Source organism: Coenobita brevimanus, chromosome 40, assembly GCF_032717465.1.
Source record: "Coenobita brevimanus isolate Jiangsu-jjx chromosome 40, ASM3271746v2, whole genome shotgun sequence".
In the NCBI taxonomy this organism is placed as follows: Eukaryota; Metazoa; Arthropoda; class Malacostraca; order Decapoda; family Coenobitidae; genus Coenobita; species Coenobita brevimanus.
The window spans coordinates 54,459,111-54,483,795 of NC_136993.1; the positions used below are offsets into that span (position 1 = coordinate 54,459,111).

At 40.9% G+C, this 24,685-nt stretch overlaps 1 protein-coding gene across 1 annotated transcript in view; it reads right to left on the reverse strand.

Moving 5' to 3' along the window:
* Positions 1–23,274, reverse strand: part of LOC145397108 (uncharacterized) — a 54,859-nt gene extending 31,585 nt beyond the window's left edge. The window contains exons 1-3 of the mRNA XM_080270310.1: positions 22,797–23,274; positions 5,211–5,326; positions 2,551–2,673 (exon numbers count right to left, since the gene is read on the reverse strand). Of these exons, the coding sequence (XP_080126436.1) occupies positions 2,551–2,673; positions 5,211–5,326; positions 22,797–23,274 (717 nt within the window). The remainder of the gene's footprint in view (positions 1–2,550; positions 2,674–5,210; positions 5,327–22,796) is intronic.
* Positions 23,275–24,685: the final 1,411 nt, after the last annotated feature.

Sequence of the window (24,685 nt, forward strand, 5' to 3'; positions counted from 1 at the left end):
AAATTCAAGATCCGTTCCTTTCGGGATGCCTGGACACACTGCATTTGAAAGACTGGAGATCATAGGAAGTAGGAAATACAGACAGAGGGAGACAGTTCCAGAGCTGACCTGTTGCATAAATGAAGGACTGGGAGTAACGGTTAACTCTTGCATTAGAGAGTTGGACAGAAAAGGGATGAGAGTTTGTTGCTAGACGGGTGTGTAGCACCCGTCGTAGAGGTGGAGGGATACAAGCAGACAGTTCAGAGGAGCAGTGACCATGGAAGTAATGATAGAAAAGAGATAAAGAGGCAACAATGTGGCGAAAAGGCAGAGGTTGAAAGAGCCAGTAAGAGGAGGAGAGTGAGACGAAAAGCCTTTGACTCCACCCTATTAAGAAGGGCTGTACGTGGGAAGCCTCCCCACACATAAGAGTTGTACTTCACACAGGGGCGAATAAATCCTGTGTATAAAGTCAATAATTGTGCAGGGGTAAAGAAGGTACAGAGTCGGCTTAGCACACCTAATCTCTTGGAAGAAGATTTTACCAGAGATGTAATATGATCCTTCCAAGATAAATCTCGAGAAAATGAAACCCCAAGCATTTTCAAGGATGATGCTGGATTGAGCTGGATATTATTAAACATTAGTGGTTACTCCTGTGGAAGATTTTGCCGGGTTGATAGGTGTAAAAACTGTCTTTGATGCATTAAAAACAAGATTATTTTTACCCCAGTCAGAGCTACGAGCCAAGTCAGACATTAGGAGTGCCATAGGAGTGCCATAGCCTCATCCCTTGTCTGTTGAAGTAACTGCTGGGGTGGTCGTTGCAGGAACAGAATGGAAAGGTGAAGGGTGGAATCATTAGCGTACAAGTGGATAGGGTTAGATGTACAGCTTAGAAGATTATTGATGAATAAAAGGAAGAGAGTTGATGATAGGACAGAGCCCTGAGGAACACCACTGTTGATAGATCTATGAGAAGAATGATGGCTGTCTACAACAGCGTTTTAGAACGACCAGAAAGGAAGCTATTGATGAAGGCACAGTTAGAATGATAGATACCATAAGAGGGGAAATTTGGAAAATAAAGATTTATGCCAGACTCGATCGAAAGCCTTTGAGATGTCAAGTGGAATGGCAAAGCTTTTGCAAAATCTCGAAAGGAGGATGACCAGGAGTCTGAAAGGCAGGTGAGAAGATCGCCAGTGGAGCATCCCTGACGGAACCCATACTGACGATCAGAAAGAAGGTTGTGATAGGAAAGATGCTTTAAAATCTTTCTGTTTAGTATAGAATCGAAAATTTTTGAGACACAGGATATTAAAGCAACTGGACGATAATTAGATGGTTGGGAATGGTCACCCTTCTTTGGGACTGGCTGAATGAGAGCAAACTTCCAGCAAGAAGGAAAGGTACAAGTTGATAGAGAAAGGAGAAAGAGTTTACCTAGGCAAGATGTAAACACAGAAGCACAGTTCTTGAGGACAACAGGAGGAACTCCATCATGCTCATATGCCTTGTTAGTACTGAGGCCAGTGATGGCGGAAAATACACCAGCTGAAGAGATTTTAATGTCAGGCATGAGGAAGTCAGAGGGGGGAAGTGATGGAGGAACAGCACTGGAGTCGTCTAAGGTGGAATTGGAGTAGAAAGTCTGAGCGAAGAGATCTGCTTCACCAATAGAGGAAATAGCTACAGAGCCATCAGACTAGAAAAGGAGAAGAAAGGATGATGAGGTAAAGTTGTTAGAAAGGTTTTTGGCAACGTGCCAGAAGGAGCGGGTAGAATTCGAGTTGAAGAGTTGAGAGTATTTAGTACAAATGATATTATTTTAAGCAGAGTGAAGAACAGACATAATATGATTCCGGGCAGAAACATAAAAAAAATAAAAATAAAAAGATGTGATTCAGGATGGGTAGGTTCTCCTACCTTTTATAGGCCCTCTCCTTGTTGTGGACAGCATTACCACAAGCGTGATTAAACTAAGGCTTTCTTGCGTTAGTCAAAAGATATGAGAAAGGAATGTATGCTTCAATGCCTGAGAGAATAACCTCCGTAATGTGCAAGGCACACTCAGATGGCTCCCGGCCATGGAAGCAATAATCATTTTTGCAGCCTAAGCTCTATTTCCTCTAATCAGACTTTTCACTGTTTCTCTGCTTCACAGTATATGAGCCTCCTACCAGTTTCAGTCTTTGGGAATCGATGCATCCTTGAAAAATATGACGAATCACCTTTACAGCAGTGTGTGTGTGTGGCTAAACACCTCCAACAGGATGAAGTCTTATTTACCTTATGGCACATAAGGACCACAGTATTCTATTCACCGCAAGATAAATAATACAGCGAAGTGGTAACGAAAACATTCTATTCTCTTTCCAAGTGATGATTATTTAGCATATTGGAGATCTCACACGGAAAAGATGACTCTTTCCTAACCAGTAACATGACGTCTATTACCCAAGATATGTGTTACCTAACTTCCTCCTCAGCAAAGCGGTGTTTTTTTTAAATCGTCATTTTATATATTTTGCACGCTTGAACAATGATGCGGGAGCTCTGACTGACCTGCCGAGCCTGAGCAACCAGATGGGAGAAATGTGTTTGATTCGTGTCACTGTTATAGCCGTCCAAGTCTACTCTGAACACAGCGGCAGTCTGTGGCTTTAGGCTACTTGCATCATTCTGGAACTGTAAAAAAACAAAAATCTGACTTTAATTCAATAGTACACGACAATATCCATCACAATGAGAGTGACTGTCCATTGCAATCCCCATTTCTTAATATTGTCAAGCAAGTGAGAGTGCCCCAGAAACAAGTATTATTCAGGTATCGGACTCCACCAGTACAAGTATAGTATATCCATTCACTTATATTCTACATTAGATCCATTCTTTTCTCATTATCCATACTTCACTTTCGACTAAACCTGGACACAAGGGCCAGCCTATGACCTTTTTATGTCCGCAAGGTTTTGGCAGCTAGGCAACAACTCGTTGCTTTGCAGCGACCGAAAACCCAGTTTTTTCGTACTTTCCACGTTTTGAGCTGTAGAAGCATTACTAATGAGCGCAGAAAGCTCTGACTTCTTAAGACGTAATCTTGAAGTCATTCCCTACCAAAAGTGTGCCATCCTTTTCTCCCCTCTTTCCTCTAGAGTTCGAGTGGCAACCCTGTGAAGATTGGCCTCAGCTTCCCTAGCAACCAGCACCGGTTTTTAAAAGTGTCCCCCTACTTCCTCCGTGGCATAGTGAAATTGAATGAAAATTTCTATGCTTATAGACACTGACTAGTACTACAACTTTCTCTAGTACTCGTAGACCTATGTGCTACATTGGCCAGGTCAGGGGTCAAAGGCCATCAAATGCAAAAATGGTGAAAATAGCTAATATCACAACTATGTTCGTGTGAAATGCTAAGGCTCCGAAGATTATTAAGCCTGGACCATGATTCTCGTGTGCAATTTCGCACTGCCGTACCTCCATATAAACATGACATTTAGTGTCGAAACTCACTTCTTGTCGCTAGCAGCACCACCTAAAAGTTGTACCTCTGGTGGGCCATTCCGTGAATCTCAAGTTCCCTAGCTCCACAGAGAATGGATGGAATCGAATGAAACTTTGCATGCTTATAGACTTTAATCTGTACTACAAGTGTGCTTCGTACATGCATGACATATATCAACCAGGTCAGGAGTCAAAGGTTATCAAGTGCAGAAAATATGAAAAGCGCTAAAATCACGACCTTGCTCGAGCGAAAAGCTAAGGCTTTGATGATTATTAAGCCAAGACCATGATCCTTGGGGCGAACGTTGCACTGGAGTACCTCCATATAGAAATGACTTTGAGTGTCGAAACTCACTTCCAGTCACTGACAAAGCGTGATCCACTTAGAGCTGACCATCATTGCCTACCGGCTTGTATATGTGTATGTAAGATGGCTGTCACTGATCTACAGCATGCCAATATTGAAGCGGTTGGAGTGATTCTAAGAGCTACCAGTGGAAGATACAAGAAGTTTCCAATAGCTTGTGGTGTAAAGCATTATATGGGTCAACAAGTATTATTTTTTAGTGTTGAGAGATTGTGGTAGCATTTCATGATAATGGTTATTATTCTGCCATATTAGGTAATATAACTATTGTCTCCTTAAACCAGGTGACTTCTTTTAATACAATATATTTATGAAGCTTTTAGAGAAATGCATCGCAGAAAAGGTGTCAAAACCAATATATAATCTCTCAGTATGATACTGTGTTGTTGAGTGAAGACGAAGGGGAGCTGCAAGGCTTGGTGGATGAGTTTGAGAGAGTGTGTAAGAAACGGAACCTAAAGGTGAATGTAGGGAAGAGTAAAGTGATGGTCTTTGAGAGAGGTGAAGTTAGTGAATGTAGAGCGAGGTTGGATGGTGAGGAATTGGAAAATGTAAGCACGTTTAAGTATTTGGGTAGTGTGATGAGTAAGGATGGAGGTTTGGAGGGTGAAGTGCTTGAAAGGGTACAGCAGGGAAGAAAGGTTGCTGGTTCCTTGAAAGCAGTGATAAGAAACAGGGAAGTGAGCATGGAAGTGAAAAAGTTACTACATGACAGTATTGTGATACCAACTCTAACGTACGGAAGTGAAGCTTGGACATTGTTGGAAGGACACAAGTCAAGAGTGAGAGCAGTGGAAATGAGTTATTTAAGAGGAGCCTGTGGAGTCACGTGGAGAGACAGGCTGACGAATGAGGATATGAAGGAGCGTTGTGGTGTGGATGTGGATGTGATAGGAAGCGTTATGAGGAACACACTGAGGTGGTTTGGCCATGTGGAGAGGATTTAGGGTGAAAGACTGACGAAGAGAGTGTATATGAGTGAGGTGGAGGGGGGAAGAGGGAGGGGGAGGCCGAGGATGAGATGGAGGGATGGGGTGGAGAGGTATATGAGAGAGGGGTGTGTGAGTTGGGAGCAGGGCAGTGAAATGGCGGGGGACAGGGCGACTTGGAGGCGATTTGTTTGTGGCCACCCCAAATGGGATTGAGGCGTCTGGCAATAGATAGATAGATAGATGAATGGTTGCCCAGAAGTTGAATACAATTGTCCAGAAACAGCAATTTTATATATATATATATATATATATATATATATATATATATATATATATATATATATATATATATATATATATAAATATGTGTGTGTGTGTGTGTGTGTGTGTGTGTGTGTGTGTGTGTGTGTGTGTGTACATACCAAGTGCTGAGCAGCAGAAGAATTGCTCTGGGTAAAGAATAACAACGAACAGCGAGACTCCAGGCGATGAAGAACTGCATCCAAAACACCAGCCAAGGGAAGGTAATCTCCATGGTCTGCAATTAAAGGAATACGGATTCTTCCATTGTAATACTTGAAAGATCATTATCAGTTCAATGTATTACATAATTATATTCACGTAGCAGGAATTTACCTATTGCCAATGATGAAAGCCTGTATGTATGCTGGAAGCTGATTACCCCAACAAGCAAGGAAAAGAGCACTATAAGTGTCTTTTCCATCGGTGTCTGAAAAAGTATGGAAAAATGTAAACTGCAGATATCGGAGATTACTTAGGCACAGTAGTCAAAAGGCTACTAATTCATTCTGAAAGTGAGAATTAAAAAAAATATTGATTTTTCAACTAAAATATTACAATTGGGGGAAGAAAAGTTTTTCTTCATTTATATGAATATAATGCACAGAAATTATACCAGTATATAACCGCCTTTAGCAATGAAAAACATAAGGCTATACAAAATGAAAACATGACAAAATTTCTTTGTACCGGTATCATTAAAGACCAACTTGACTACGGAACATTCTCAACAAACATAATTAACAAAAAAATGCTTTTTGAAACAACCTGGGTAAGACAACAAAAAACATTTCGATAAAGTTTTTCCTGTACCAGCGAAGGTTGATCCGACCATATAAAATCCTCCAAAGGACTCTCCTTATGTAACGAACCTACGGCCACTCATCTTGGTTCCTTCGATTTACACGTCCGTATTGAACTGAAGTTACAGACCGAGAAAGTAAAAATAACTTAATGAAAAAAAAAAAAAAAAATGGAAGGAGGTATGGAAGCTACTAAATATTTCAAAACATGTAACAGTCAGCGAAAGTTCCGCATTACCCACTTTTCGGAGCATTGGTGGTCGACGATTAGTCAGGAAGCAGCAGCCAGACCCCACATGTCTGGTAACTGTGGGTAGGAGGGAGGGTGTCGGGGGTGGGTGGGTCTGGAGAGTTGCTCATGTCACAGTATCAATAATCAATGATTTTGCGTCCGAGGTATTCCCGAAGTGCAATAGCGGTATGTAGTTTGTATGGTATTACACTGTCCTCTGAGTCTATTTACATTACTGCAGGATTATTTGAAGCAATGTTTAGAGTTGCTCTGGTGAATCTTAGAGATGTGAAGCTGGAAAAACTGGTCTGCACAATTTAGAGTTAAGGTTATTAATTGGGCAGCGGATAGAGAAGTACACTTGGAAAGAAAAAGTTTGCGGTGAATGTGTAATGTTTTAAACATACGGAAGATAATGCTTCCTAATTAGGATTTTCATAAATTTCATAAAACTTTTCTATTCACTTAATAGAGATTACCTGGAATGAACGTGGTGATCATGCCACTCGGATGGCTGGGACCCCGGACCTATGTTATTGCTGCTGACTCTTCAGGGTCCCTAGTAATACCTTGTTGATTAAAAATGATCTCTGATTCAGTATTTCATATCTACAGATTGCGGACAAAGTTGTGGTTTCCTAATTATGTCTATTTCTTTCAGCTTACTCTGTTGAACACTGCTAAACTGGAGTCTCACAAAACATGCCTGTTGTTATCATTTTCCTCAGGGTTCTAGCCGCCAATAATTTTTGGTTGTCTCTATACATTCCTGGTTTTTCTACCCCTGGAGTATGTGTGGGGTTACTCTGTGCTCCTGCTCTGTTTTCAACCTGTAATATGTATAGATACATTAGAGTCTGCTACGCCCTTCATTACCTATAAGGTACTGGTTATAATAAGGTTACTGTTTTTATTAAATATAAACATGCATATAATATATATATATATATATATATATATATATATATATATATATATATATATATATATATATATATATATATATATATATATATAATAATAATACCTGTATTGTAACACAGTAGTATCCATATATTATAACATGTAAGGAGCACTCAAAGAGTGCAACACCCTCTCCCTCCCACTGGTATCAGGGTTAAAGATTTGACTTGAAAAATCGAATTATTTTATTCTTTCATGAAATTACCTCAGCCCATCCTCCAGCTCTGGTCTAAATCGGGTCAAGACTGAGTCGATATTTTCCTCTGACCTCAATATTTTACGTATTGTTATCAAAGTCAAATTTCTTTATCCTTGACAGTCTCTCAGTTCTTCCACCAAGTATGAATAAAATTGATTTAATACTGTTTGAATAATAGGGCTGAACACATAACTTTGCACTGTGACCTTCCTCTTTTGCGGATAATTCTCGTAATCAATCCCCTTGAACCCTGCTTTACTTAAAACAAATAAACTTCAGCAGTATTTCGTTTACATCAGATTAAAACTGTTTATGTTGACTTTGTCATATTACCATGAACTTTCCCCTGTTGTTCTAAAGAACACTGTAATTCCCTTGGCTCACCCACAAAACTATCTTAGTTAATAAGTTCACTCACAGGCGCTGGGGTCGAACTTTGATCCTGCCTCGTGGCCCTGATATGTTGTCAAAAGAACTGTCTTCTTTCCTGCCTTACCCGCAGCCGTTACACCAGATTTGGTATAAATCAATTTAAAATCATGGTAGGTCAGGTTTGAACTAGTGCTGTATCCTTAACCTTTGACATGTTCTTCTAAAAACAATAAGCTTATTCCATGGTGTGGCCTTCAATCATTCCAACAAGTTTCATAAAAGGTGAGTTAGTTCTGTCTCTCTCTCTCTCTCTCTCTCACACACACACACACACACACACACACACACACACACACACACACACACTGATCAAAATATCTTCAGTCACGTTTATATATATATATATATATATATATATATATATATATATATATATATATATATATATATATATATATATATATTGTGTATTATGTTATTATAATATCGGTTATACTTGTGTGTCTGATATATCGACTTATGTACGAAGGATTAGAATATGATGTCCCTTGCTATGAAGAAAATGAAAATGATCGCAAACTTATGTTTGTCATGTTTCTTCAAATTTTCTGGTATTGTTACTGTTGGGTGTGCCGACTTCAGACCAGCAAGGTGCCTTATTGCTGCAGCTGCAACATCTCTATAAATACATTTTTTTTAATGATAGTTTTCCTTTTTAAAAAATATGTTTAGTTTCTTAAATTGCAAATAATGTTTTGTTTCAGATGGGACGCATCATATAAAATGCATATTTTTCATTCAGTCAATTAATTAATGTATATTATTATTTACTGTGACTGAAAATTCCCCATTATCGAAGGTGTATGTGAATCAAAGTTTACTCGAGCATACATGGAACACGCTGTTCATCACTGGCAGCCCACAATTTGTTCAGCTTCCTCAGTGTTATCCTCTGTATCACTGTTTTACTATGTGCTCTGTCCCAATGCCCATACTGGTGTACTATAACTTGTTCGGATCTTTCCACTACGTTGAGGCTGTTGCCACACCCCTATTATTTCATATTTAGACAAACCATCTATGACAAATTACCTTTATCAGTTTTAGAAGGTGTGATTCTTTGGTCATTAAACAATGAAATTGAGGAGAGGATTAGACAGGGTTGGCGAGCTGTTGAAATCTGTTTGGAATAATAATATGCTGTCGGTACATACTACAGTGAAAATTTACAAGTCCATGGTTAGACCAATTTTACTTTATGGGCATGAGTTAACGTACAGTACAATTGCAACAGATCAGAAAGTATTAGGATTTGAGAATAAAATACTGAGATAGATTCTTGGGGTAAAATGGCAAGAGAGAGTTACAAATGAAAGAGTAAGGGATATTACGAGAGTGGAACCAGTTGATAAATACGAGTATGTGAGACTGTCTCGCCGGATATGGCTGGGACACATATAGAGAAAAGAAGACAGTTTCATACAAGATGTGTCAGAGTGGACTGCTAGAGGAAGAAGAGGCAGAGGTAGGCCGAGGGAAACCTGGTTGAGGAAAATGAAAAGAGAAACAGGGAAGGAGTGTTGGTGGGACCTGAAGAAGATGGCATGAGACATATTTTAGTGGATTGAGTTCATCGAGGCCCTATGCATCCCGTGGGTTGCCACAGGAAATATTTGATTGATTGATAGATTCCTATACCACAGCTCGAATGTGTTCAGTTCAGAATCGTTTTGTGCTCTGTTTCCAGTAACCTTTACTGGGCTAAGAGTAATCTAGTACCACTCACTCTCGCCACCACCAGTACCTAACGATATCATGAACTACATGCATGGGAATCATATCTCAAGTTTATTTTATTGTGACAAGTTGTACGTGAAGGATTGCGGGTTCATGAAACAATCACTTTAGTTCTGTCTTCCCATAGTTTTCATCCAACACATGTCAGTAAAAACAATGACTTAGTGTTTATTTATATTTTATCGCATGGAGAATCATTGATATTATTTTGCACCAAATAGGCCTTTTCCTTGTTGCATATTAAACAAGCTGTAATATTAATATTGCATGGAAATGTATCACTTTTATACAGGGCTCAAACAGGGTTTGATTTGCTAGCTTTACAGCTCACGGTAACATTCTCTGTAACTAACAAATTTATTTTTAATGTAGAAGTGTATCGTATGTCCAGGTGATATGGAATGGAACACTTGGCAACCCCGACTCGACTGGGCACCTGCCTACTGTGGGTGGAGGTGGCACAGCAGGGTGGTAAACTCTTGCCACTGTTTCAGCTAGTTATCTTCATTATGTTGTGGCAGCCTTCCTTTAACAATAAGAATGTATTAATGTATATATTGGGAGTGACATTTTCATTAAGTCCTCATGAATTCGAATGACCAAATGTTAAATTCATGCTGGTCTTACGATATCATGTGGTAAGCATCGGAGTAAGATACTGCCAAATCTGGTGTTTTCTTTCCAATAAAATTCTCTCAAACCTTTCAAAAAAAGAAGCTTGTGAGGAGAACAAGTACAAATAATTATTTAAGAAATGTACAAACATAATTACCAACGATTGTTCCTTTTTTCCATAACAACTACATCATAAACTACAGCAGACAGTCAGGACCACCGTTACAAGTGACAAAGTTCATTCACAGAAATCTACACTTTACCACGGCAGGTTACCAGGAGTCGCCAACCAGCCACTTGACATGTAGCAGGTTCATAATTATGTCGACGGGTGTATTTTTATATTATCTGTCTGTAAGAAGATTGTTACAACTCTGAGTGGTCTGTATGTCTTATTTCCTAAGTCGTTTAAATTTGTGTTTTGATGCCGAATCCATTTTTTCAAAGCCACCACTGTACAATAATATTACACATAAGTAAGGCCTCTCGTACTGCAGAGGTTCTCGACCGCTATATCTGTCTCTGCAGTTCGGAAAAAAAAAATGACTACATCAAACCTCCAAGTTCAGAGAACCTCTCTGAATCAGAATTAAATCGATAGGAGACAGCAAAGCCCAAATTAATGTAACGTCTTCGAGTGGTATTGAAGAATACTAGCACACTAAAACTAACACAGTACTCATAGTCATGAACAGATGCCTATCATGAAACTGTCTTTTAAGCCTATGGCTGTGCACTTGCACTGAGAAGTATCCTTACAATGTTGTTAAACAATATGACACAAACAGAGAAGACAATGAAAAAAAGGTGGGGGCCATGGAAACTGTTGGTAACCCTGAATATCCATTAGTTATGATTTTGCATAGGATGGGGGAGGAATATCCTGTCATTTAATTTAATAAATGCATCGGTATGGATGTATACAATTGTATAAATATATCCACTCACTTGATGTAGTACCGTACTGCCTACTTCTTCCTTAGCCTTTATCATTCTTTTTCTGTGCCTGCCCTCTTCTCTTCCTATTCCTCCTATCTTTCCTGTCACTTCTTATTGTTTTCTTTCCTTTAAAGATGGCTTTACATTGAGTGACAAGCAAAATGGTTTCCTGTAAGCCAAGAAACCATTTACAACGCTGGGTGGTAACCATGTAACCAAACCATACGTGCTCCCTATGTGTCAACAACTGGGTTGGTGGAGGCTGAGTACCCCTCCTCGTACAACAAATAACTCAAAGTCAAATGGGCACCCCTTACGGGATTATGGCGTCTGGCAATGGATAGATATATACATGTAGACAGACAGATAAATGACACAGCCATGACATATTGCATCCATATCGAACGTGAAGCACACTTGAAGCATTGTGTAGAAATTCCTGAGACACCTGGAAACTCTCCTCAGAAACAATCCTTATAGTAACTAGAAGTATGGGCGTGTTGTATTTATTTTAAGAAGTGATGCCGAAAGCCTTTGTCGAACGTATTATAATTATCACGTTTTCAATCATGCGTGATGATTTATGAATACTGTATTACTACTGCAAGTGTTCTTTCTCGGTCCTTGATACAACGTTCAATACATGAAGGATAAAATATTTGCGTCTGTTTTTCACAGTCTTTGTGATATATATCGGCATTTCATTTAGTTGCTGTATGGCAACCATCGACTCCTATATGGCAATTTTTCATAACGTAATTACCTTCTCATAGTGCTTCAGGCTATCTTTGTAATGAGTATAATATATCCATCCTAGTAAAATAATTTTTGCTTGACTGTATCACGTAGAAAGTCGAGCTAAATGGGAAATAACATCTTTATTAGCGTATGTCCTCCATGCATGAGTACCAATGCTTACGAGACTCGTAGTGTTCCTCTTCGTAGCCATCGGACCCCTGAGTAAGGATACTTTTCTGTTCAAGTGTATGTCATAATCTTCCCATGCAACAGAACCCACAAGTGTAAATTTACATCAAAATCCCCACATTCATCGCAAAATAAGTGACTAGAGGGGGGAAAAAACTAGGTCCAACCTCTAGTGAGTTCAATGTGCTCCAGTGCAGGTTCTGTACCGTACCTGCCATGAAGCATGTGTGGGTTCTCTCTGTTATATTATTTTCACAAATTTATTAATTGAGCTCCTAAACTTCCATTCTTCAATTGCTATTTACACATTTTTCTTTTCAGTTTAAATTTATGCTCCACAAGCCACGTATCTCCATGACCTTCGATAATTCCGGCGGTACCGTTCATGTTGCCACTGGGTGATTTTTGTGGACCTAAGGAGAGATATCTGGTTGTGAACTGGGCAGTGGTGAGCAGCCCAAATGAAGAAGGACCTTGCGCAAGTGCAATGCGGAATCCACAATTCACTACCTCGCCCAAGCGCAAGTGCACAATCTGACAAATATTTAGATTGCGCAATGTCGCAAAGAGCAAGCACAAACCATTTGCAAATATTTATGGGAATTACTGTATAATATTGAGATATTTAAATAAAATAGCATACATAATTTTATTTATTATTATTATTTTCTATTATTTGTACTTTGGGCAAGTGCGCAATCTAATATTTAGCTTGCGCAATTTCGCAAAGCACTAGCGCAAACCATTTGCATATATTTGTGGGAATTACTGTAAAATATTGAGATTTTTAAATAAAATAGCATACTTACTTTTATTTATTATAATTCTATCTATCTATTGCCACACGCCTTAATCCCATAAGGGGTGGCCACTGGCCACAAACAAGCAACAAGTCGCCTCCATGTCACCCTGTCCCCTACCATTTTACTGCCCTGCTCCCAGCTCACACACCCCTCTCTCATTTACTTCTCCACTCCATCCCTCCATCTCATCCTTGGCCTCCCCCTCCCTCTCCCCCCCTCCACCTCACTCACATACACACTCCTCGTTAGTCTCACTCTCTATCCTCTCCATATGACCAAACCACCTCAGTGTGTTTCTCCTAACCCTGCCTATCACATCCACATCCACACCACAACGATCCTTCACTTCCTCATTTGTCATTCTGTCTCTCCATGTAACTCCACATGCTCCTATCAGATAACTCATTTATTTCCACAGCTCTCACTCATGACTTCTGTCCCTTCAACAAAGTCAAAGCTTCACTTCCATACATTACAGCTGATATCACAATACTGTCATGTACAGTAGTAACTTTTTCACTTGTGGAAGTTCAAACAGAGGAGTGAGCGGGCTGCGAAGTGGAGGGACAGGGAAACAAAGGCTGTGATGTTGCCAGTTTTACTTTCATCTGCATTTTCGCAAGGCGTTTTATTTAATAATTCAATATAGATATATAACAGCATGTGTAATTCCTTACAAAAATCATTAAAACATATTATTTAAATCAAATATCCAGACCTAATAAATTATTAGGCTTTGGATATTTGATTTAAATAATATGTTTTAATGATTTTTTTTAATGAATTGCATATGCTACTCTTAATAAATAATGTATTTTTAATTTATCATTTACTAATAAAAATTTAAAAAAAATATTAAAATACATTATCTCTGCTGAAGCATTTTAAGAAATGCTACTATCCTCCGTTTCTCCCACCTCCCCCCAGCAGAACCCTCGCTACCTGCCCGAGCCTCCCCCATCCCTTGTCCAGACATACCGGAAGCTCCCAAGACCACGTGCCCCTTGGACTGGGCAGTGCGCAATCCACAGGACAGGTGCGCAAGGCAGGTGCGAAAGTGCAATATTGCGCATGGTCTCATGCGGTGCGCAGTGGGGAAACGATATTCACCAGAGCCAACGGTGCGCCATTGCGCTTTGTGGAAGTGTTTGTGCACCCGCCCAGCAGTGGAATTGGGTTATGGAAGGTATTCATATCTCCTTTACTAGCAAATGTCTTTCCAAAGCTGATCAAAATCGTCTGCAGGATGGAGGAATACAGTGAGCTTGTGACTGAACATCATGAGAAAATAATGGACAGTTCTGTAGGATTTCTTCTGATGCAGCTTTTTCTTGCAGATAAACAAAAGATCCGTTTTCTCAATTCCAGTTAAAAGATCCGTTTTCTCAATTCCATATATAACTGGCTAAATGGTACGTTCGAATCAAACTCACCTCCAAATGTATAGCCGTCGGAATAAGTTCGTTTCCTTTTCCGTGGACTAAGGTTTTTGTAACACTGCTCAATGGAGAGCTATCCCCTCCTCCTCCCTTCCTCAGACTCCAACACACCCACCCAACCCCCCAACTTTTCTCCCCGACCCCATAACCCCACCCGATGCCCTCCACACTCTCGCTCACAGCCAGCTAGGGGTTTCTGTACTTCAAGCACCTTTCTAATTACGTGTAGTCCGAACAACTAATAAAGGAATAGTACAGTATATATCATAAACCAAGTTAGGAAAAGGTTTACTACACTGTGTGTGTGTGTGTGTGTGTGTGTGTGAGAGAGAGAGAGAGAGAGAGAGAGAGAGAGAGAGAGAGAGAGAGAGAGAGAGAGAGAGAGAGAGAGAGAGTTAGGAGACTGGGAGCGACAGGCGGAGAGGGAGGGCGAGTGGAATAATGAGAAATGAGAGGGCAGTTACGGAGAAATTAAAAAGGGAAGAGGCAAGGAGAGAACAACGAGAGCTAAGAAAAGAGACAGTGAGTGAGAAGAAGAGACAGTGAGAGGTGAAATGAGATACAAGCAGTGTGAAAGGGAAAGAGAAAAGGGACATGTGACTAGAAAGTCCGGGAGACAGGAAAGTAGAGACAAAAGGGGCGACACCTGATAGAAAATGGGAATGGAGCAAACATAGAAATGGGGATAACAAAAGGAAAAAGTGAGAAAAAGAGCAACGGAATGGAATACTCTGAACGATAATGAGAATAATTAGAGATGGAAGCAAGGTAACAGGAAGGAGGAAGAAAGTGTGTTATTCTGGCAAGGACGCAGGGAAAGAACTAAGCAGGATAAGACGAAAGCATTGGGGCTGAATGGAACGAATGTAACATTCAAGTAAAAAGGGAGGGAGAGAAACAGAGAAATTAGAGAAATTTGCGGAGAAAAAGTAGAAATTTAGGGTGGGAAGAAAATAGATTTATTTTTAGGGCAAGAAAGAGGGGGAGGGGATGTTAAAAAGGGAAGACAAGGGGAGGGAGAGGGAGGGAAAGACAGTGGGAAGAGCGGCATGAAAGAAGAGATTTCGGTGACAGGGAGAGACGGAGAGAGGATAGAGAGAAATAGCATGCAGTTATTACTGGGGGAAGACAGCCGTAATGAAATGGATTTAGTTCAAGTAAAGAAATACGGAGAAAGTAATGGAGAAAAAAAGGTAAGATATGTGACAGATGAAAAAAGTATTACAAAGTTGTGACAGTGAGGGAGAAAGAAGAGTGAGGTAAGGAGGGAGTGACAGAGGGATAAAGAGACGAAGGAATGAGATGAGGAAGGTATGACCTGAGCAAATAGCTATAAAGAAAGGGGAAGGAGGGAAATGGAAACTGGGGATGAGACAAAGGATCCAGAGAGAGAGAGAGACGGAGGGGAGGGGGCAGTACACAGACAAGCACAGACAGATAGGTCGACAAATATTCAGAAAACGTGTGTGTGTGTGTGTGTGTGTGTGTGTGTGTGTGTTCTCCCGTCCCTCTGTCACTCCTATAACACTGTTCCATTTTTTCACCTGCGTGTTTTCTTCTTTTCTGCTTCAGTTTCTCGTCTCACTCACTTTTTATCAGTATTTCTCCTGATTGTTCTTACCATTCCAAGTCTCTGTCTCTGTCTGTCTGTCTGTCTGTCTGTCTGTCTGTCTGTCTCTGTATTCTTTTCTTCCCCTCCTTTCCTTCACACTCTTCTTTCCACCTCTCTTTCTCTTCCCCATCTTACATCATTTTACTCTCTCTCTCTCTCTCTCTCTAGGAATAAAGAGATTGTTCTCATAGTCTATATCGCCTTAATACGGCCACTTCCTGAGTTGCTGTGGAATTTTGGTCGCTTGAAAGAGACATACGTCGACTTAAAAACAGTTCAGGAGACTAAGGTATCAGGTTCGCCTGAAGGCTGTGGGACTTTTTTAGCAGCAACTCGTAGACTACGAGGTCAGCTCATGAAAGTGTTTAAAATCTGAATGGGTTTCACAATCTTTACACAGAAAGTTGCTTATTCTTAACACGGACTCGGCACACAAGCATGGTTGGAACCTCAACATGAACGTTGTTAACACTACAGTAGAGAAGTTTAAGGGATTCATCGGCAGGATCTTATACTAGAATAAATATAAACTGGATATACATTCCCAAGCAAACAAGAAGTATCTCCACGGTATGGTCGGCATAGTCTTTTTCCTTATAACTCCTCTCTCTCTCTCTCTCTTTCTGTGTGTGTGTGTGTGTGTGTGTGTGTGTGTGTGTGTGTGTAAAGGAAGTGTCCACTGTTGCAACATTCAGGCCGCTTTCACACAAGACCACCGGTGGCCGACACCGGTGGTCTCGTGTGAAAGCGGCCTAAACCCCTACACAGCGGGGTTGTTTTTGCGCTCCTTGCGTGTCCCGCGAGGATATTCACACTCCAACTGACTTTTTAAAAATATTTGCCAAAAATCAGTTAGTAGTCCTAGAATATTACAGTATAATTACATATGGATATGGCACATACCCTCAGCATTCTCCCGGGATGTTTGTTGAGTCATTGTCGAGTACCGTAGGACTTGTGGAGACTTCTGAAGTTGGGTAACGAAGTCTTCACTTTACAATTCCCGACAATCCGTAATATGATTACCACAGCCTGATATTATCACTAGAAACACTATTCTATGATTTTCAAATAGTTTGGAATCCATACTCAAAAAAAAAAAAAAAAAAAAACTGTGAAAGCAATGAAAATTACGAGCGCGTACGAGCTTCCCACTTGCGTTCGTTCCCCACTGGTATTCTGTCATTTATTATTCATAAAAACACCCACACTTTATATTCCTATTACTATATAACACTTACATATATCTGCAGTATTTATCCATAAGTTTCCTTCAGTAATAGTAGTTTATTGTCACTGTAGGCATTCAATTTCTCTTTCAGTAAAATATGCAGAGAGCCAAGGTTTCACTTTCACTGTCAAAACTTCAAGTATTTGTACTCATATTCTTATATTACTAATTATTTACATTTCTATTTACATTTTCTATTGTATTTTCAATATTTACACTTCCATTTTACTTACACTATGTAATGCACTGTCACTTGCAGTAACTTATAAAACTATATTACACTGTTCCATCATATTTACATCCATTGCTTTCACTTGCTATTTGCACATTTTTTACACATTATTTACACATTATTTACATTTTCCACTTGCACTTTTAGAACTGCTTCGGGCTGTGGTAATCAAAAAAGCAGGTAATGCAGAGGGGAACCTGGTACTCAGCGCACTGCCAAGAGGTGCGTTTGTGCTCAGGTGTGCGTCTGGTGGTATGTGCACACATCTGGCACCTGCGGATCGCAGCCTTCCTCTTGGTTGCACCAGTCTGTGCCAATCCATGTACGCCCTCTGCTCAAGTCTGTCGGGAAGTCTTACAGCATGGCGCCTTGGAGCTGCTGCTGTCACCCTACCATATCTATCAAGCAGCTGCTGAACACAAGTCCTGGCAAACAACCTCAGGGAGAAGGACTTGGGTGGCTTTACCTTCATCTTGTACAGGATGAAGGCGATCAGCATCGTCATGTCTATGAGATATAGAAAAACTTTCCAATACCACTTAGTATTCTTCCCGAGGCAGTCGATCTCTCCATTCATCATGTCGGACTTGTCCACCAGCCACATGTGGATATTATTGCCGATGACAGCATCAGGTTTCCTCACAGGTTCGCCTGTCCTATGGTCGACCTTGCCACTGTCTTTCAGTTCCCCCTTGTGTACGGTGATGAGCATGTCCACGACCCTCTTGTCATGCCACCGTATTGCCAGCATCTTCTCAGACTTGCGTAGGTACACGTCTTCTCGCTGTGAGTTTCCTGCCTCAGGGAATTTGGGGAAGTTGGCTCGATTGCTCTTCACAGTGCCACAGGAGCTGATGCCGTGCTCTGAAAGGTATTTAGCAAGTTTCGGTGCTGTATAGTAGTTGTCAGTATACAGCACATGATTCCCACCAAAATATCTTTCAAGCAGCACTTTCACTACACAGCCTGAGAAGCCAAGGGGGTGTGTTCTGTCCAGATCGACAGTGCTGGCTGAATAGATGACAAAGTCAAGGATGTACCCCATCTTACAGTCGCACAGTACAAAGAACTTGATTCCAAAGCAATGACATTTGCTTGGCATGTACTTTACAAACCTAAGACATCCTCTGAACAAAACCAAGGATTCGTCTCTGACAACCTTCTGAAATGGGTGGAAGAATGACATAAACTTATCCTTCATTCTGCTCAGAATCTCCCGGATCTTCCAGAGTGGGTCGGTCTGGGAAGGTATATCGTTGTTGGCGAAGTGCAGGTTTCCCATGATGTTCTGCAAGCGATCTCTGGCCATGTACCTACTGAAGGTGGGTGAGGGTAGCAAGGGGTCCATGGACCAGTATTCTTCCAACTCATGCTTCTTTGAATGTGGATGAGAAGCATGAGGGCGAAGAACACATACAGCTCCTGCACTCCCAGCACGGTCCACTGTTGCATCTTTGCTGCACCTGCACCACTTGCAGCACGTTGCGACTTGTACCTGTTAGTCTCATCACATATGTGCTGCATGACTTTGTCATCGAGGAAGGCCAAAAGGAAGTCCACACACTCAGCATCCTCATCAAGAGTGAAGGCAGGCTGTATCCCTGAGGAACTCTCATCGAAATGAAGATGTTCAGGGACGAAATAGGAACCTTCCATCCACACGAAGGCGTCCTGTCGTGGCAGTGTAGGGTGGGTGAGGGTGGAGGGTGGCTGTGAGGCAGACTGGGCTTTTTCAAGGTCATTCTCACTGACATTAGGTTGCCTTGTAGCACTAGCAGCCCTTACTCTACTTGTTACTCTACTTTTACGTGTCAGGGATTTACCTCTTCCCCTAGGGCCTGCCTTCACTGTAGGTGCTGGTGGAGACTCCAACGATGAAGACTCAGGAGAAAATTCCGCTAAAGATGAGGAAGAAATTAGTGAAGTGGGGCTGGGGCAGCAGGGAGGTGATTCACCTCGGGACTCATGGCAGGCTGGGTCACACGGGGCCATTATTCTGGGGCTAACCCGCTGCCTTTTCACTCCCTTCTCAAATTCCTTCCCTTGCTGCACTAAGGGCTCTTTTTCCTTGGAGCTAGGGATAACCTGGGACACTGAAGCACTCATACTAGGAGTTTCTGTTACGATTTCCTCCCCAGGCTCATCACACGATTCACCCGAAGGATCAAAGTCACTATCCCTCATTATCATTGATAATTCTGCCAGTTCAGATTCCACTGCTGAGTCACTTAGTCCTTTACTGCTTCCCACATGAGGTTTTCTAGGGGTAGAGGTAACAGGGCCCTTTGCAATGGGCGCAGAAGTGGCGGAAATGGCGGGGTGCAAGTGCGACATAGTTTCACCTCAGAGGACGACAAGGAACTGAATGACGCGACATATATGGGCAGGCAAGGGTTAACAATGTCAATAGGGTGACAGCTGCTAACTTATATGCTAAGTAATGATTGGTAGGAAATCTCGACAATACATAAAAAAATAGGTAGTTCCAGGTGAATGTAAATATCACTTAGGCTTCTCCCTTCCTTTCTTATATATATTTTTATTACCAGAATAGATTATACAGCATATTTCAAGGGGAAATTACTGGGGGATATTAGCGAACGAGTGCATGTGAGGTGTTGTCAGGTGATAATTAGACAATTCCAGGTGTATGGCACTATCACTTACCTTATTTCTTTTTTCTATATATTATTTTGTATAAGAATAGGACATAGGGCTTATTTTAATGGATGAAATCAGTGGAAAATTCCGGGAAGATTTGCTTAACCCAGCGCGGCCGGGCAGGCGAGAGGAGAGGGTAATGGAGGGGAGGTAGGGAGGGGAGTCAAGAACGGGGAAAAATGGGTAAATTTTCAAAAATTGATGGGAGTACAGATGACATCAGGAGAGCTAACTATTGTTGGACATTGGCAGTACTGATAGATGATACAAGCCAGCACTTGTAAGCCCGGGAGATTTCAAAGTAACACAGAATCACAAAAGTGATGCCCTGCGGTATGATCCATTGCGCCCGAGCGTCACAAAAGTGACGCCCCGCAGTTAAGAGGTTAATCACAGCAGCTTTATTCTCTCTCTCTCTCTCTCTCTCTAACAGTGTAGCAAACCTTTTCCTAACTTGGCTTATGATATATACTGTACTATTCCTTTATTAGTTGTTAGAATTACACGTAATTAGAGAAGTGCTTGAAGTACAGAAGCCCCTAGCTGGCTGTGAGTGAGAGTATGGAGGGTATCGGGTGGGGTTATGGGGTCGGAGAGAAAAGTGGGGTGGTTGGGTGGGAGTGTGGGACTATGAAGAAGGGAGGAGGAGGGGATAGCTCTCCATCGAGCAGAGTTACAAACACCTTAGTCCACGGAAAAGGAAAGGAACTTATTCTGACGTCTCTACGTGGATTTTAAGCTCTAGCAAAACATGTTCTCTTGTAGGGATGGTTGTTTTGAAACCTGGTTATTCTACACCCATCTTTTGGTGGATCTGCACAAGCGTTTTCCCTTTTTTTTTTGGGGGGGGGCCATTAATCGCTTCAAAGGACGGAACACAAAAATTTTAGGCCTGGTTATATGTATAACAGGCTTGAGACCAATCGACCTAGAGTATAAAGTGAGAGTGTAGCAATAATCGTTGATAAGAACAAGATCACTAAGACAGATCAAAGAGAGAAACAAAATCCTTGTGGAAATTTAACAGATGTCATCTTACTAAAATCTTTAGTTTGATATTCGGTTTTACCATTGCACCTTCGCCCGTCAATTTTCCGTGTACCATAGATTAAAGTCAGCAAAATTGCACCTCAATAATGGATATTTTCACAATAGTATATTGTTTGGAGGATTGTTATAAAATAACCACAGATAAAGTCCTTATCATGGGAATTATTTCAGTTACAAATTGCCGTGTTGTGTCACAGTTCACAATTAGTCTTTATTCTTAACACTGACGGAAGATTGGTGGCTGTCGTTTGTGTTATGGCATGATGGAGTACTGTAACTGTCATGCGTTCCCATTCTTCTCATGCACAGATTGATATCCACTAGTCCTAGCTGACGTCTGAACATTTAATTTTTTGCACTTTCGGTGATTCCTCACAGCCTAATGCAGGGTTTGACCTAGTAATGACAGTGTTATTTATTAATTAATTTATTTATTTTTCCAGTTGGTTCACTCATGGTTATAGTGCACCGAAGAGACTGGAATATATTTCCTGTGTTTTCAAGCTCCTTAACAAGTCTGCCTTCGTATGTGCTTTGCATACAGGACCTTAGGCATCTCTTGATTTTTTTTTCTAATTACACAGTTTAATCAAGTAACATACTAGTATGTAAAGAAGAAGAGGCATCCCCTTATAATGTGTAGGGCTGTGAAAGCAGAAAAGCTTCGTATATTTTATTGTGTCATCCGAAATTCACAGTTTTTAACACATTTATGATGGTGATATTGAAAAATGGTAGTCTTTAATCATTTGGAGACAATACAGCATAATTATTATCTTATATGTACAACCGTATTTCAAGCATTGCTTCTTATTGTTAAAATACTTGTTGCTGCTTAATCCAGCCTGTCTGGCCTTGCAAAACCGTCGATCACAGGTAAGCAACTGCTTTGGAGTCGTTCTACTGTATATGTATAATGAATTACATATATGGTGCAGGGAACCAGTGCCCCTTTGTAATAGGCAGGGTCTAACTAGGATCCTTCCCACGTTGAGGTACTGGGAAATATACGGAGGTTTGGCTCCAAGGTGGATGCCACAGCTGATCCACCCAGTGTTGTTGTTGTTGCTGTTGTGTTACACCAGTTTGCCTGATCGGGCAGACCCATCAACCGCAGGCAATCAACCGCTCATTCTGTGGCATCCTATGCAGTGAACTGATGTTCCCATGCAGCTGACAGCATTTAGCCACAGTGATGCGCAGGGATTTATGTGGAAGTTTTGTTCCTGAGTGGACGCCACATTTCCTTCCCTTCACCCAGTTAACAGGGGTACCACAGTAGATTCCATGTCACACAGTTATATGGCTATATGGTTACCATCCTGGGTTATGAATGGTTTCCTCAGTTACAGAAACTATTTGGCTTGTTACTCTGTGTACTGTGTAGCGCCACCCGAAGTGGAAAGAAGAGAAATAAGTAGTGACATCAAAAATGGAAAAAAAACAGGAAATGAGAAGGACAGACAAAGAAAACGAATAACAGACCTGAAGGAAGATGCAGGCAGCACTACATCAAGTGAGTGGATGATGAGTGCCCTCACCTACCACACTCCACCCAGGGCACACAGAACCACCACGTGTAGGGTTCTCGTCAACGCCTTGTTTCACCACTTATTATATGAAATGAACAAAGTGATATTATACTATACAGTACCAAACATGGGATATCTCTTAATAAATTCATTTTATTAACAATAACCTTTCATAATTTTTTTGAGTGCCGTTGCCAGCTATACTTTGTTATCCAGCTGATGAATCATACAAACAGCTAATGTGTTAATGGCACAGAGGGGGACAGGCTAGTGTTACTGCCCTGACACTGTACAAACTCACTCGTGGTATTAAAACCACTCATGACGTAGTTCAAGCAACTCTCGTTTACCGCTTGCTGATTATAACAGTACTGATGTGGATAACAATAGCAGTGTGTCCTTGCATCTATGTGTGAGTAACTGTACAGAGCTTTAGGCAGTGTTTCTTTCTCAGCTGGCTGTTGTTGAACAGGGATGCTTTGTTGCTGGTATGCCGAACAGAAAGGCAGCAATGCTTGATTCTGTGCCTGAGATACCGGAGCGAAGAATCCTTCATTGCGAATTTGAATATTATTCTTATACTTTTTGGGCCGTCCGGTGCGCAGCTTGTTTCTCAGAGATCCATCCTGTCTCCACCTTCTGATCCACCTGTAGACCGTAGTTAGACTGGTGTCAATATCTCTGGCGATGGCGCGAGGGTGTGTGCCTTGCTCCCACAACCACACAATCATGGTCCTGTCAGTAACTCCAGTGGCTCGGGTGCGTCGCTGCTTAGCCATCATACCTGCCTGAATATGCCACCCAATGTCATCAGCGGCTCAGGAAAAATGACGAACGGATACATACAACAGAAGGCTTGTTAATCAATAACGACACTAATAATCCTATCTATAAATGGATTAGTCTATATTAAGGGCAGCGCTTCTCCTTGGATTCGAGGGACAACCAGAATTAATCTTTGCCTTTGCTTATGGAAGGATGTTGAAACTAGAATGGGATGCTTGTAGGAAGAGGGATAATAATCTGACTGTTGCATCGGGTATGTTTGTTTTGTCCGAGTCTGTGTGTATCATCTGTAAAATCTAGACGATCGAAACATATCCTAGCATATGAATGGACATAATGTAAGTCATCACTTTAATTGTCCACCACGTTGTGAGCACAAACAATGGACTCAGGGTTCACACCAACCATCGAGCAATCGCAGCTGCATAATACCAATACGTATCTGTATATAGAAACTTTCGGTTTTACGCAGTCTTAATGACCACATTCTCATCAGTGAGTGGATGATTATGTACAGGCTTTATAGAGTATTTTTGCTAAAATCTTATCATGCACTTGCAATTTATGAACTCAAGTAATATTTTTAGTAATCAGCTGACCAATGTTTCCCGTGTTGTTCTGATGTCCTTAATTACTCAATAAATATGTCATTAATGAACAGAGTGTACTTCCACACCTAAAGAGAGCATTTGATTGAAAAGCATCATCTGACACTGACGAATTATTATAATTCAAACCACAATACTCTAGTCAGTATAGTCGTATTGTATTTCACTATTTTATCCCCAATTTGCATTATTCGTAGACAAGCACTGGTAACGATGTCCAGTTAGATTTTGTATTCTAATCGTTAACAGTGCCAATATGAAGCAAGTTATTAACGGTTTCAAGACCTATGTCTGCCCACATATTTGATTTCTGGTGCTAAAATAGTAACTCAGAACTTTATCTCTTTTGTCCCCCTAACTCGACACGCCTTGCTTAATCTGAGTAAAATAGTCTAGGGTTATCTCGAAATAAGTCTAAATCTGATCATCGCATTTAGGGTTAACGTTACAGATAGTCTGTTATATGTCATACACGTGCCAAAATTCGTCCAGCTACTCAGAGCCGTTGTGTTTGTCCTCGTCTGTAACTTACATTTGTTAAGAAAGATTCATGTTATGTTATTTCGGAGTGTGGCTTTAAGAGTTGTATGCTTAGGCCCAAAATCGAGAAATGGAATGCTGGCAGCAGACCTCAAAATTCTGACGCCAATTTTTTACGTACTTGGTAATGATGGAACGTATATGGCTTTCCTATGGGTTATTGACTGCCTTTTGTATTTTGGGATGCAGGCTGACCATACTCAATATCCATGGGCGTTCCATAAATGATCATCAGAACGTAAGGGTTTGCACTCCT